Source organism: Carassius carassius, chromosome 24 (assembly GCF_963082965.1).
Source record: "Carassius carassius chromosome 24, fCarCar2.1, whole genome shotgun sequence".
Lineage (NCBI taxonomy): Eukaryota > Metazoa > Chordata > Actinopteri > Cypriniformes > Cyprinidae > Carassius > Carassius carassius.
In genome coordinates, this window is record NC_081778.1 from 30,122,451 (window position 1) to 30,137,120 (window position 14,670).

At 35.9% G+C, this 14,670-nt stretch overlaps 1 protein-coding gene across 4 annotated transcripts in view; it reads right to left on the minus strand.

The window, feature by feature from the left end:
• Positions 1-3,858: 3,858 nt before the first annotated feature.
• LOC132103422 (DNA-binding protein SATB1-like) overlaps positions 3,859-14,670 on the minus strand; it is a 56,284-nt gene continuing 45,472 nt past the window's right edge. For all 4 annotated transcript variants that reach the window (XM_059508516.1, XM_059508517.1, XM_059508514.1 and 1 more), the window contains 2 exons: positions 8,017-8,223; positions 3,859-4,654 (listed from right to left, as the gene is read on the minus strand). In XM_059508516.1, coding sequence (XP_059364499.1) covers positions 4,106-4,654; positions 8,017-8,223 — 756 coding nt within the window. In that variant the 3' untranslated portion in view covers positions 3,859-4,105. The remainder of the gene's footprint in view (positions 4,655-8,016; positions 8,224-14,670) is intronic.

Here is a 14,670-nt window from a genome sequence, read left to right on the forward strand (position 1 = left end):
TTCCTGTGCATTCGAGTCATTTGTAGAATGTGCCAAATGTCAGATTTCACTTAGGCACTGTAGACACTACACAGCAATGCACTGCTGAATTCTTCACAAAAAGACCAGAAACATGTTAAGAAAGTACATGGGCAACAAGAACTCAGTATTGACCCCATATCACACCTTCTGTGGCCTCCATCTCTAGAAAGAAAAGTTAGTGAACAGAGCTACAAGATTTTCACTGAGCAGTTCCAATAAAGCTCACATCATAATATGTTTATTAGTGTTTCTGCTGCATTTCCTGTTTGATTTACTGTGAAGTCCCAGGGGCTGATGGGTAATTGTTGCACACTCCCACTATGAGCCAAAACCTGCTATTATTGTGTCAACCTGTTGAGTATTCATTTATTCTCCAGGTAAAATATTGAGTTGAGTATTCTCAAAGCATGGTTATGATCAGAAAAGCATGCTAACATGCTGCTCTTTCTGCAGTATGTAGCATGTATAGCCTACTGTATATACTTTATGCTAAATTCCTGCATGTGAATGCCAAGATGTCTATTATCTATTACCTAATATCTATTATATTAGCACCACCTAATATAAAGTTGTGAAATCTAATAAAAGAGGACATGGCAGTTTTTGAATTGGGTTGTATTTTTGTGTTTTAGTAAGTTTTAGTAATTTTGTTTTTGTAATTCAACCCCCCCCCCCCCCTTTTTTATAATGTCTATAGTTTTCATGAACTCTTAGTTTTTAGTTTATTTAGCTTTTTTTAATACTTCAACTTGAACTAAATGAAAATGATAAACATTATCGTGGCAACTAGCTGAAATAAAATTTGCATTTAACTTGCATTTTTATTTCAAATATATATTTTTCAATAATTTTAGTTAATTACAATAACCCCAGGAAATAACAGTTTTTGTTTCAAGATTTATAGATTTTTTTTTTTTTTTTTTTTTAAGATTACTATACATTTTAATCTTAAGCATGGGACGAACATTAGGTGGTTTTTAAGGGGTTGTTAGTGACAATGTTTTTTCAATTTTGTAGTATATATAGTATATTAAGATCATTCAAGTAATCTGATCAGATTTACTTCAAAGTGAAAATGTAATGATCTAAAAACAAACAGGAGAAGCTTTTCTGTCAGTGGAACACATTTCAGTCAAGGGCCTCTATAGAGTAAGGAAATTTTATTTAAAATTTCCATGAAACTTGATACCTGCTATTAGACAGTACACATTAAAATATTTAACTTCACATACTTTAAAAGAAAAAAAAAGTTATTTCCCAGCTTGCGCTAATAATGGACTGCTGTGAGTTTGACAACAAACGGTAATACGGTTTAAATGCAAACTAGTTTTTTTTTCGTGTTTCATATATTAGTTATGTACATACTCCCCTTCGTCTCCTGACACATGTATATGTGTATACAGAGTTTCTAAGAAAAACAAAAGTCATTTACTGTACTGTATGTTGAATTGTTTAGAGCTATTTCCATTTAAACTTACCCTCATTCTGAAGTCCGAGTAAACAAGGCATGCTATTTCTCCTCCCATCATCTCTAAAAATGCCTGCAAACAACACAGTGATGTTTTCAGGCAATCTGTGATCACAGAGGTCACCGATGATTTACCTCCATATGGGCGAGGCAGATTTCCATACTCTTCTCAGAGCTTCACCTGGATTTCATCGGGAAGTCAAAGCACCTTCTCAGCTTAACACCTCCAATCCCTGCAGATCGACTCATTGCCAGGGCCTTAACACCTGCCTCTATTTACCCTTAAACACACTTCTAATACGACTTCATCCCACCTTCCGCCTGGGAGCTTATTCCTCATACAAGAAGCGCTCGTCTGACTCGGCCTGCGCTGTGGATATTCTTTAATGCACATTAACTCAAAGATTCAGAGTACAATACAAACAGTTTAATTGTGTCATTAACAATCAGTAACCACTCCTAGTTAGAACATTTCTGCATAAAGAAACTGAGAAACACTTATAAAACAGTCAGTCGTAACAAAATAACTGGTGTTCTCATTGCAATAAACTCATAAAAAAAGAAACACTTTTTTTATACATCATATTTATACAGGAATAGCTTTGAATTTAATTGTTAACCAAAGGAAGACACATTGCAAACATCGATTTCACACAAATTGCATATGTTTTTCTCTCTAAGGTGGTCTCTATAGGTTAGTCATTTACCTAAGCTTATTTGCATGATTGTAAAAATTGCATACAACATGAATTGTGAAGCTCGTAGCATATGAGTTGCTTGACATACAGCACTTTTTTTAGGCAACCGTTAAAGCACATTTTCCATTTAAAACGTTAAGACACTTCTGATTTTACTGCCCATCAAAATTACATTTATAAATAGAAAAAGATCAGTAAAATGAAAAGCGCCGGGTGACGGAAATGTTACCGAGACGTAATTACATCAGAACCCAAAATAAATAATGCAGGATGATGCTTGTGATTCACATTTGAAACTGTGGAAATCCAGGATTTTACAGTGACCAAAGTTTGCAAAATAATCTAACATCGGCAGTGCCATATAGTACAAGGCATTTGTTGGCATAGTTTCTTTAAGACTGTATACTTTTTTACAATTAATATATGTCTCTCTCTCTATATATATATTTATATTTCTTCAAACCAAATAATAAGTGTGAGCTGTTTTCCCCTGGTTTACCTGCAGGTCGTAGGGATCCAGAGACTGAGCCATCCTTTTTATTTCAAAGAGAATACCTCATTAGCCAGCAGTGCTCGACTCAGTACCTCATCATTAAGGCCTTTGTCTACCCCTCTTCTCCAATTACATGCATTTTTTTTTCTTAAAAATCCAGTTAACATCACATACGTAAACATCAATGTCTATCAAACTCCGTTCACTTTACTTTTTTTTTAAATCAGTGTAAAAACAACAGACAACAAGTGCAGTCAGCAAATATCCACAGCAACATACTGTTCTCTTAAAGGAATAGTTCAGGCAAACATGAAAATTCTGTCAGAAAGTGACTTCTAAAATATCCAACCACTCTGTAATATAAAAGTGAATGAGAAATGGGCCATCAGTGCAGTTCAGACAACCAATATGTAATATTTATACTGTTAACATGATATAAAATTACTCATACCATGATATATTTATGAATGATTACTAGCCCTATTGGTCTTAGTCCATTAGAATAAAAAATAAATATAAAAATGATAATAAATGAAGATAATGAGAGAAGTGATAATGAGAGCACTTTATTTTACAGTCCTGTTCCTCATGTACATACAATGTACTTATTATAGTAATTACAATAACTATGTAATAACTAGGTACTAACCCTGAACCTACCCCTAAACCTAACCCTACCCCATGTAGTTACCTTGTATTACCAGAACTTTCTTAGATAAATACACTGTAAGTACACTATAAGTACATGTTAGTATACGTACTGTAAAATAAAGTGCAACCGTTTTTTTTTATTTATTTATTATTATTTACTGCAACTAACATGCTTGTAATGTTAAACGTGAAATATAATTCCTCATACTATAATATATGATTTTGGTCATGTCGCTCACCTCTAACACATCTACAGTATTTTGTTTTGAACTAATTTCCCACCTTTTGCACAGACTTGATTTTGTTTTTAATAATTTAACTAATTCTATTGGTTTGAGTCCATTAGGCTCATTAAATAAAATAAAATATTAAAGAGAGATGAAAAAAATGTTTTAGTTGTATTTAAAGGGGGAAACAAATCATATTCTACGCCATAAAATGACTTTGTTAAAACTTCATATATGATGCTTTTGTGCATTTTGGAGCTCGACTGCCCACGTTACCATTCACTTTAAAGGAAACAACAGTTTCGACAAAAATTTTCATTTAGGTGTGAACTACTCCTTTAGGATTTCTTTTTACATTGTGTTTCGTTGTGCAGATTACTGAAATGATGCACGAGTCTCTACAGTGAAATAATCTACGCTTTACAAAACAGTGAAAGTAAATCATCTCTGTATTATTCAGTCTTGTGTAAAAAGTCTTATAGTTTCGTTCATGGAACACTGACAGGAGTGAACTAAGATTCGATTCTAAGCAAAAGCAAGCCGTCCGTTACTCTTTCGCCTCCTGCTCAGTTTGGGCCTGTCCAATGGTGTGCGTTTCAGGCACCAGGTGCTCTTCCATTTTAATGGAGAACATTGTGCTGTTGGTCTGCACGCTCTCGTCCAGCTCGGTCAGTAGCTCCCCCTCCTTGAAGTCCGTCAGGCCCTCGTCCTTATTGTGGTTGGAGGGGAAGCCCAGCTTGCCGGCGTGGTTGATGTAGAAGCGCTGGTTCTGGAAGAACTTGATGATGGTGTGTTTGGGCAGGTCCAGCTGTGCCGAGAGCGTGTGGATGGCCTCCTCGTCCGGATACAGGCCCACGTCCTGAATGAAGCTCTGGAGGATGCCTAGCGCCTCCATGGAGATGCGGTTGCCTTGGCGGCTCTTGCAGCGGCTCTCGTCCTCGATCTCGGCGGGTGAAGCCATGGAGGGCTGCCGCGGGGGCAGCCGTGGTCCCGTCTGCTGCTGTTGCTGCTGCAGGGGCTGCTGGGATAGAGGAGTCTGCGAGGGGTGCGGCAGGGGCAGTGGCGCTTGGAGCTGAGAGGAAGGCTGTTGATGAGTCTGAGAGGGACGAGAGACAGACAGACGCTACATTTCAAACTCAAGTGAAGTTTTCTGTTAAAATACTTATTCGTATCCAACCACTTAAGCTATTTGACAACAGTTCTGAATGTATCTGAACTCAAGTGCCCAATAATTATATTAAAGTTTTCGCAATTATATGCACTTATTTATTTGTTTGGAATAATTTGATATATTGGATTAAGTCTATTTAGTCCACAAAACACTTTTTTTTTTTTTTTTTACTTTTTAGTGTCCAACCAAGTTGAAGTTGAAGTATACTTTTTTATTTTATTTTAATGAGCTATTTTTAGATTATGTTTTAATAATTTGAGATTTTGGCACTAATGTTAGACTTTATTAGGATTTATTTGATGTATTGGTTTGAGTCTTGAAGTTTTTCAAATGTTACAAATTCTTTCATATCCAATGAAAAAAGTTAATTGATTTACAAGTTTGGAATAAGTCTCACTCTTTTTGAATGAAAGTTACTCTTCTCAGCCTTGTTTTGAACTCAAGTGTTTGTTTTTTTTTTTTGCATCAAGTTCCTAAAATAATAAAATGAAACTAAATTAAATTAAATAAAATACAAAATAATAAATGTTAGTGTGAGAGACGGTTGAGATGAAAAATATATTTTTTTTAGTTGATTTTCCAGCAAAAATAACTATTTTGTGATATATTACCATGCTATAAAATTACTTGTATTATAATATATGATTTTGGTAATGTTGCCCACTTCTAGCAATCAGATGTGTGGATTTTATAGCTTTACCTGTTTCCTTTAATGCTTGGCTGTTAACAGGAATGTGAACTCTTTCATCAGAATATTCACATAAAAGCGCCGGTCTGTTGATTCCTTATCAAGCTCTATTCAAAAGCTGTTGTTTAACAGTAAATACAGATTCAATATGTAGCGAGATCTCATTGCGCGAGAACTGCGAGTGAAGTGTGAGCGTTATCGCTGTCTGTGTTTAGGCCACTTTCACGCTGGTGTAAACATATGACACATTTGCTCTGAAATGCACCATTGTTTGCGAGTTTAGGCCATTGTGACCGGCTGCTGCTGTTTTCCATACACCATACAGACTGCTTTTCCTGGGACATTCCCAAGAGGAACGGGAATGCTTGTTAACATTTTTTATAAATATTTCAGTCTCCTGATAACATATCAAAGACACTGGAATACAATGGGCAGAAATAAATGGTACATGAGCATGTTGTCCAGCAAGATTTCTGTGCATCAAGGTCAACATCTGACATGTGTTAAATTAAATCTGAAATACAATTTTACATTTTGAAACAAATAGTGAAGAAAAAATAAGTGTTTGCTCATGCAAAAGTTCTAGTAACAATGTTACTATGAGGTTGAGGTCCCTCATGCTATGCAAGTCTATGGAATTAGCTTCACATTGTGTGCAAGATCTTTTTAACCTTGGTAAAACTCACTATGTTTTAAGTTAAGTAAAAATAAAATAATAATAATTAGTGCTGTCAATCGATTAAAAACTTTAACTAGATTAATCACACATTTTCTCTGTGATTAATCGCAATTAATCGCAATAAAAAAGAAATGTTTTTGTACGTTTTTAATATATTTTTTAATGTAATAATTTCACAGTTAATCAAATTAATGTAGAAACAACATAAAGACAGTATATTTAAAATACTTGTTTAAATGGCATCTTTTTATGAATGAAGGCCAGTATTACTGATATTAATACAGCTACTGATATTTTTCTATTTTTTTACATTTATTATTAGGCTTCAAAAATATAACAGATTTTAATTTAAGTAAACTTAAAACAATGCTAACATAAACCCATAATAAATGTCATGTTTACTCCTGCCCTTCCTGTCTTAACAGTTAGGAAATATACAGAAATGTAATAAAGTTATCAAAGTTATATGCAGTCTGCACTGCATAAACTATAAATTAAATAGTTAATCCTTATTAAAGCTACAAAAGTTATTTAGTCAAGAGCAGCGAGTCATTTTCTCTGTTCCCTTTGTTCTTTAACTTTACTGACAGGAAGCTTTATTGGCTGCTGTCCCTTTAAGAGCAGACAGACACGCGGATCTCACCGTTTATATACTGTCTATGGATCTCGCCTCATTCTCTCACAACTCTTTTTGTTCATTTTAGACTTTATATAAATCATTTAAGATTGCTCTTATGAGGATAATCGACAAAACTGGCACTTTGGGATGTTTATTGTTAGTTCAAGCGCTTAAGAGAACTGGATTCTGGCGCCCTGTCTATGCATTGTGTGTGTGTGTGTGTACGTGTGTGTGTGTCACATAAGGGCATTCACAGACAGCGCATTCTCTTTTGTCTTGCCGTGCTTGAAATGTTTAAAAGCATTTAAATGAATAAGAGCGTGATCATATAATGTAAAGCTAGCCAACGGATGGCAGAAAATACGGATGCTGCGTTAATTGCGTTAAATATTTTCACACGTTAAACCAGAAAAAAATTAATCGCATGCGTTAACGCGTTAACGTTGACAGCACTAATAATAATATTTGAGTATGTTTTACAATAGAATATTTCAGTATTCCATGTTTAATTAATTGTTTCTTGCCATATCCATAATTATTTGTGGAATTTGTTCCTACACCATTTTTTTTGTAGTAAATGTTGAAATGATCATGAACTAACATGCTGTAGGAGTATGTACATTTTTTTGTTTAATACCAACTACTGTAGTTAACTAATGTTAACTAACAAATCCTTATCGTGAAGTGTAGTAAAATGTTTTAGTCGACATCTGAAATATCTAAACCTCCAGCAGTCATGCACAGATCTCATCGCCTTAAGTGGTGAAAATGGAAGTGAATAAATGTTTTTCTTCCCCTCATGCTTTTTTCTTGGAATGACCATATGCTTGCGAGTAAACAAAATAATATCTGATCAAACACACAGCTGTAACCACAAGAACTGTGGGATTTTTGTGATTAAATATTGATTCAGAATATTGATGAATTTATTCAAATAGCTAGCTGTCCTTAATATCTAAATGCCGACAAAGGATGTTGCTAATGACTGTTTTGCTTACACAGCAGCAGAGCGCAAAATTCCCAGCGTTTAAAAAAGTTCTACAGCACCTCCAAAACAGACACGTTTTTTGTAAGAATGGCATTACCATATGGTAAAAAAAAAACACTCAGGGAAAAAGAAAAAAAGGTGAAAAAACTGTCACATTTAGGCACTAATATGTACATCGGAGGCGCTAATGTGCATCTTTAATGCACTAATATATACTTTTTAGATTTAAATAATGTATCTTCTGAAGGGTACCGGCCCACTGCTTTTGTACCTTTTTTTCTGAGTGTATATTGTGTGTGTTTGTGCCACTGACCTGTAATGGGTCGGAGGGCATGTGCAGCAGGTGAGGAGGTCTGTCCACATGGTGCTGCTGTCCTCCGTTGCTCTCCTGCTCATAAATAGCGTCACGTTCCACTTGGGACAAACTAAGGAACCGGCGGATCATGGACAGGTTCTCCCAGAGCGTGCGGTTCTCCGGAGATGGGTCCTCTTTCCAGCGCAGCAGTTCACACAGCCAGCCCTGCAGGAGAACACCAAGACGACACGTCTGATGTGAAAAGAAACAACTAAACAATAAAATCAGGCTAAAGTGAAATTTGGGGTCGGTAAGATTTTTTTATGTTTTCAGAATTGGTCTCTTATGTTCACCAGTTCAGTAAAAATGTTATTTATTGCTGAATTTTCTGCATCATTACTCCAGTCTTCAGTGTCACATGATCTTCAGAAATCATTCTGATATACTGATTTGCTGCTCAAGAAACATTTCTGATCATTATCAATGATGTAAACTATTGTGCTGCTTCATGTTTTTGTCGACAGTGTTGTATATTTTTATTTCAGGATTCTTTCATGAATACAAAGTTTGAAAGAACAGCATTTATTTAAAACAGAACTCTTCCATAAAATGTTAATAGTCTTAACTGTCACTCTTGATAAATTTAATGCACCTTGCTGAATAAAAGTATCTTAATAACTTTTTTTTTTTTTTAATTTTGTATTCACTGAATTTTTTCATTGAATATGTAGTAGAAAATTACATAAAATACGAGAGAACAAGTGACAATTTTAACACTACACCATTTCAATACTTTTGTATTTCAAGAGTTATGCTATGCATGGCTGTAATGCAAAATGAAAACATTATAACATAATGAACATGTTGAACATAATGTTGAACATAATGTTTTTTTTTGGGATTTGTGCGCAGCGACGCTTCATTGGTCGATTATGTACAATACCTGCATGTTATTGGTCAAACTGCTCTGGATGTTTTAGGCAATATTAAAATCCCGTATGAACGGCTCATATGGCCACCCTAGCTAAATATCACTGATTTTGTTTAGTTTGAGAAAGAGTTTCTTCCTGAAAAGTACTAAGGTATTGGTTAAGGAACTGGAAAAGGAATCGGAATCATTAAATTCCTTTCAATTCCTATTCCTAATATAAGGTATGGAAAAATCTTAGTTCAGGAAAGGAAAAGAGGAAAAAGCAGCTTTAGTGTGTGTTCCAGCAGTCGAGTCCTGGCACACTTACAAACATGATGCCCTAATCTCCAGGCCAGTGTGTGGCAGCACCTTTCATTTCCACTGGATTACCCAGCACACAAACACACACACATATACACACACACACACACACACTCAGGGAGCAGAAGCCAGAGCCTCACCAGAGCGCTGCACGGCAAAGATAACTCAGCATTTCTGTTGTCCCATGTTCCTGCTCCTCCCAAAAACCATGTAAAGCCCCAGAGAGAAGCTCATCACAGCTCACCTTGTTCCTCTGCCACGTTTATTGTCACATTTTGTTTTATTTGCACGCATAGGGATTTGAGTCCCATTCCTGCTGTGATGTCTGTAGCATGACGCGGTTCAAACACGCACACACCTTATCGCAGCCATTAAGAGCTCTATCGTAAAATAATCCTCAATCAAACATCTGCGGATAAAACACCAAACAAATCCCACTGAGGCAAAGAACGAGCCACCGAAATAAATAAATAAATAAATCGTTGTACAACCAAACCATAAAAAGTCAACATAGGTATTGGCATTAATGCTGTTGTATTATAGAACAAAAACACAAACACTTTTGCATTGGACAGCCATACAGAGCAATGCTCTTTGGGCCTTTAAGACCTGAAAAATCACTTGTATTTGTCTAATTACATTGCTTCCACCGTCTTACCATAAACAGAGAGAGCTCGCAGAGAGTCGGCCTGGAAACTGTAACATTACTGGGATTTGTTCAGCCAATTCTGATAAACACTATGAAGGATCATGCATATCATTGGAGAATATGGAGATAGGAAAACTAATCATGTACATCTAACATGGACTAATGCTTGGCTAGTGATGGTAAAAGTGAATTGTGCTTCATTACATTATGTTTTAACGTTCCTTCTAAAAACATAATGAGAAATAAAAATGACCAATGAGTCAATAGTTCACATACAGTGAGGGTAAAGAGTAGTGTTTGGAATAACGGCGTTTAAAAGAACGGCGTTAGGTAACGACGTTATTTTTTCAGTAACGGGGTAATCTAACTAATTACTTTTCCCATCGTTACAACGCCGTTAACGTTACTGAACGTTAAATGCGGCGCATTACTATGCATTGATTTAATATGCAATCCGAACGCACCCCTGGCTCACACAGCGAGTGAGCAGGTGGGTTAATAACGAGATAAGCGATTATGATTGGCTAAGGCAGAGTCATGTGTTTCATGGTAGCCAATCAGAGCCAGTGTTTTTACACACACGCGCCAGCGGCGCCAAACACACACAGTCACACACACGCAACAGCTATACAGAGATTCGCAGCAGCAGGAGAAATGGCGAGTCAGGAGCAATCTGATGAAAAGTTGGCATTTTCAGGGTGGAGATATAAGCACTACTTCAAATTCTATGTAGTCAAAGGCAAGAACGTGCATGTAATGTGTGCATGTAATGTGTGACACACGCATCTACAAAGCTAGTGGCCAAAAACACTTTTCTTACAAAGAGTGCAGGATAAAACTCTTGCTGTCTGTTGACGTGCAATAAATAGCGAAAACAAATTGTTTGACATATTTTTTTTTTTTTTTACAGTAACGCAAATAGTTACTTTCCCTGGTAACGAGTTACTTTTATTATAGAGTAATTCAGTTACTAACTCAGTTACTTTTTGGAACAAGTAGTGAGTAACTATAACTAATTACTTTTTTAAAGTAACGTTCCCAACAGTGGTAAAGAGCCATACAATTGTGGAGTGAATTGAATGAGAAATGCCTGAGCTCACAGTGAGATCTTCTGACTTTGGTGTCTTGGCAAAACTAAGCATAGATTGAAAAACTCTTACAATCACTTCTGAAGCACTACATGAGAAATATATAATTTTTATATATATATTAAATAAAAATTCAGGTCACATTTCACAACAAATACTAAATTATTAAATATTATATTTAAAATAGAATAAATAATATGCCTTATCTTCTTTAAGCCAAATTCATGTGCACATTTCACATAAAAAAAAATGTGTGAAATAAACTAAAATAAACTATTTTATTTAAATAAAACAATTTTATAATTATTATATTTTTTTAAATCTTAATTTTAAAACAAATTTAATTAACTCACCCATTTATAGCTCAACTTTATAAGATCATGCTACCCAAACATCCATAAAGGCCGTGAACGGGTGGCAGGTCAAGTGGTACATGAAGAGAGGGTCCAGGCAGCCCACTAGAGCCTCCATTGTGTTTGGGGTATAAATAGCAGTGGTACATTCTGATAAAAATATTTCTCTGGTGCACAAAGGCTGAATTCATGCGTAAGATTCACCCAGCTAAGCAGGATACGGTGTGTCTATGTGTGTGAGGGCCGAACGGTCACAAGCTGCCAATGAGACAAGCACAGGACACTACTGTGAGAGAACAGCGTGGTGTTTATGCCCTCGCCCAGACCCAGATGTCAGCGGACACATGGGATTGAGTTCAGGAGCCCCAGACAGTTGTGGTTTTCCACATCACAGTCACATGGCACCATCAACACCTTTTTATTATCTCATTTGCTCCTTATCGTCCCCTCCGCTCACCCTGTATTGCCAGGCCTCAGACTCCTGATACCCGTCTCAAATCACTTGGACCTTGATGTCGCCAACAGTCCCAAATCGGCCAGCATCTCCCCAGCATAACTGCACCACATCCCAGTTTGCATACTTCTACTATGCACTAATAGTGTGTACTTGGGTAGTGATTATTAAAGAAAATACCTTAATTATAGAGGGAAATTATAGAGACTAGTATTGGAGATAAGTATTTGGCAACTTGCTATGGTGTAAACTACCCATAACGAAAAGTAGGAAGCTACATTAAAGTAACAAACTAAAACAAAATTGAAGCAATTTAAGAGAGCAATATTTTCCCAAAATAACAATCACATTTTATCTGGTAGCAAAAAATTCTTTTATAAGGCACTCTTGGTGAGGGTAATAGCATTAAACAGCATATGAGCAGATCAATTTACACGAAATACCACCTATAAAATTAGGGGGAAAAAATATTAATAGATTTCAGTAAGAGAAAAAATAAAATTTTAATTATTTATATAAAAAATAGAAGATATACTGTATACACTAGGAAAAACATTATAAACTAAAACAAAACAACTAAATAGAACGTGATAAACAACATTATAGTAAACATTTAGCAGCAAAACATTTTAATAAAAAATATTTAAAGTAAATATATATATATATATATATATATATATATATATATATATATATATATATATATATGTGTGTGTGTGTGTGTGTGTGTGTGTGTGTGTGTGTGTGCGCATGGCTGATGATTTTTCTTGTTTTGATACAATATTGATGCATAATTATACAGTATATAAAAAATCATTACCCTTTTTTATTGAATTTAATTTTAATTTCTAATTATATTTTAATTTATCATTTTTATTTATTGTGCTCACGGTTGATGAACATTATACCTCCATACACCAAGTCATATTACTGAAGATTTGGGATGCACTAATCGAATCGAATCTAATCTAATGTAAGATCAGCTGGTCACGGCTGTCTCCAGATCAGTGCTGCTCCCTCTATGTCACGGCTGTTGGTTTATCAGTCATCACATCGTTGGATGCCACTCTCAAACAAGCCAGCAAGTTTACCCAAACTCCTCTATTAAACAAACACACAAACTCGTGCGGACGCCTGTTAAAAATCGCAGTCAGGGGGCAGATGTTAAAGAGCTATTCTTTCTTTTTCACTCTTTTCCATTGTTTTTAAATAAAGATGCTAATCCATTGTTATGGCTTCAGTGTCGAGCACGTTGAAGTAAAAAACTAAAGCGAGAAACAAACATCTTGATGTCAGGCAGAGGCCTGCAGTGTTCAGCAGACAAAGCGTTATTGTTTCCTGCTCTACCACCCCTCCTGAATCTGGCACCGACTCAGCTCTGGCAGACAGTGTCATGCAGATCAATTCAAAAGATAATACAGTATGTTCAAACCTGTTTTCGTCTGCGTGCGGGGCCCTAAGAGCGAACCTGTGTGGGGTTTGCGGATATTCGAGCGAAGAAATTGGACCCGCTGCATGCACGTCAAGTCCATCTGTTGGCTGAAATATATTAATGCGCCAACACAGCATATGTGAATCTTCTGCAACAATAAGACAAAAAAGGGCCAAAAATAAGCCAAATACGGACTGGCTTTTTGGATTTCTTACTATGCAAATAGATCTGCTCCCAGTATTTATTCAAATGGTCTTGGCATGGAGGAAGAGAAAATGAGGCCAGTGCCCCAAATGAACTCTAAACACACAGAAACCCATGGGTTCTCCACAGATCTGGTCAAGTGAACACTGCTACTGACTTCATCGATAGGCTACAAACATATTTAAGATGGGAATGCATTGCAAACACTAACAAACCTCCAAACTCAAGGGGGCGATAGAAAGAGCTTCCTTTAACTAATAAACAGCGGAGATTCTCCTCAAACTGTTGTATGATCGCATTTGACCAAAACTAACTGTAGAAGAAGAGTAGAGTAAACTTACTGAAGTAAGAATTTATTCAGAGTATTTATTGTTCAGCACGTTCATATTTCTCACCGTTTATGTAATGCTAAAGAGTGACATGTCCTGTCTTGTTTGATTGCAACATGTAAATGTATAGCGCTGTTTTTATGAGAAATACCCTCGGGGATCAATAATGCCTGTCTGTTTGTCTATCCATCTATCTAGAGATCTGTAACCAGAGACAAAAGGGTTGTTACAGTATGTGCAGGAAAACCTGCTTAACAGCATGTATATGGCGCCGTTAATATGTTCCTTGTGACCTTTCTAGAAGTTTTAATACACTTTGACCCCAAAAAGTATTTGGATGCTTAAGCTGCATTTCAGAAATGAAACAAACACACAAACTCGTGCGGAAGCCTGTTAAAAATCGCAGTCAGGGGGCAGATGTTAAAGAGCTATTCTTTCTTTTCCACTCTTTTCCATTGTTTTTAAATAAAGATGCTAATCCATTGTTATGGCTTCAGTGTCGAGCACGTTGAAGTAAAAAACTAAAGCGAGAAACAAACATTGCATTACATAAAAATTTTTCATTTTTGTAAATATTGTGCACTTTTAAGCAAATCATTTTACAAAAAAGTCGACAAAACAAAATGCTTTTCAGCAGATGATTAAAGGATAGTGAACAGAAAACAATCTGTATTTAATTGCAAATCGCATTTGCTTGGTATTTTGTCTTTTTCTTAATTTTGCAAGGTCATTTCACATAGAAATGACCTCCTATGTGAGCTTAACTGACAAAAACTGCCCCAAAACAACTTTGCACCTTGATACAATGTCAACAAAATGATGCAAGGAGGTTGATCACAAAATAATTCAAACAAAGAGCCTGCAAGGAGCCCTCGACTCACAAGCAACCTATGAGAAAACACTAGTCCATCAATTATAAGCGTGTGATTGAG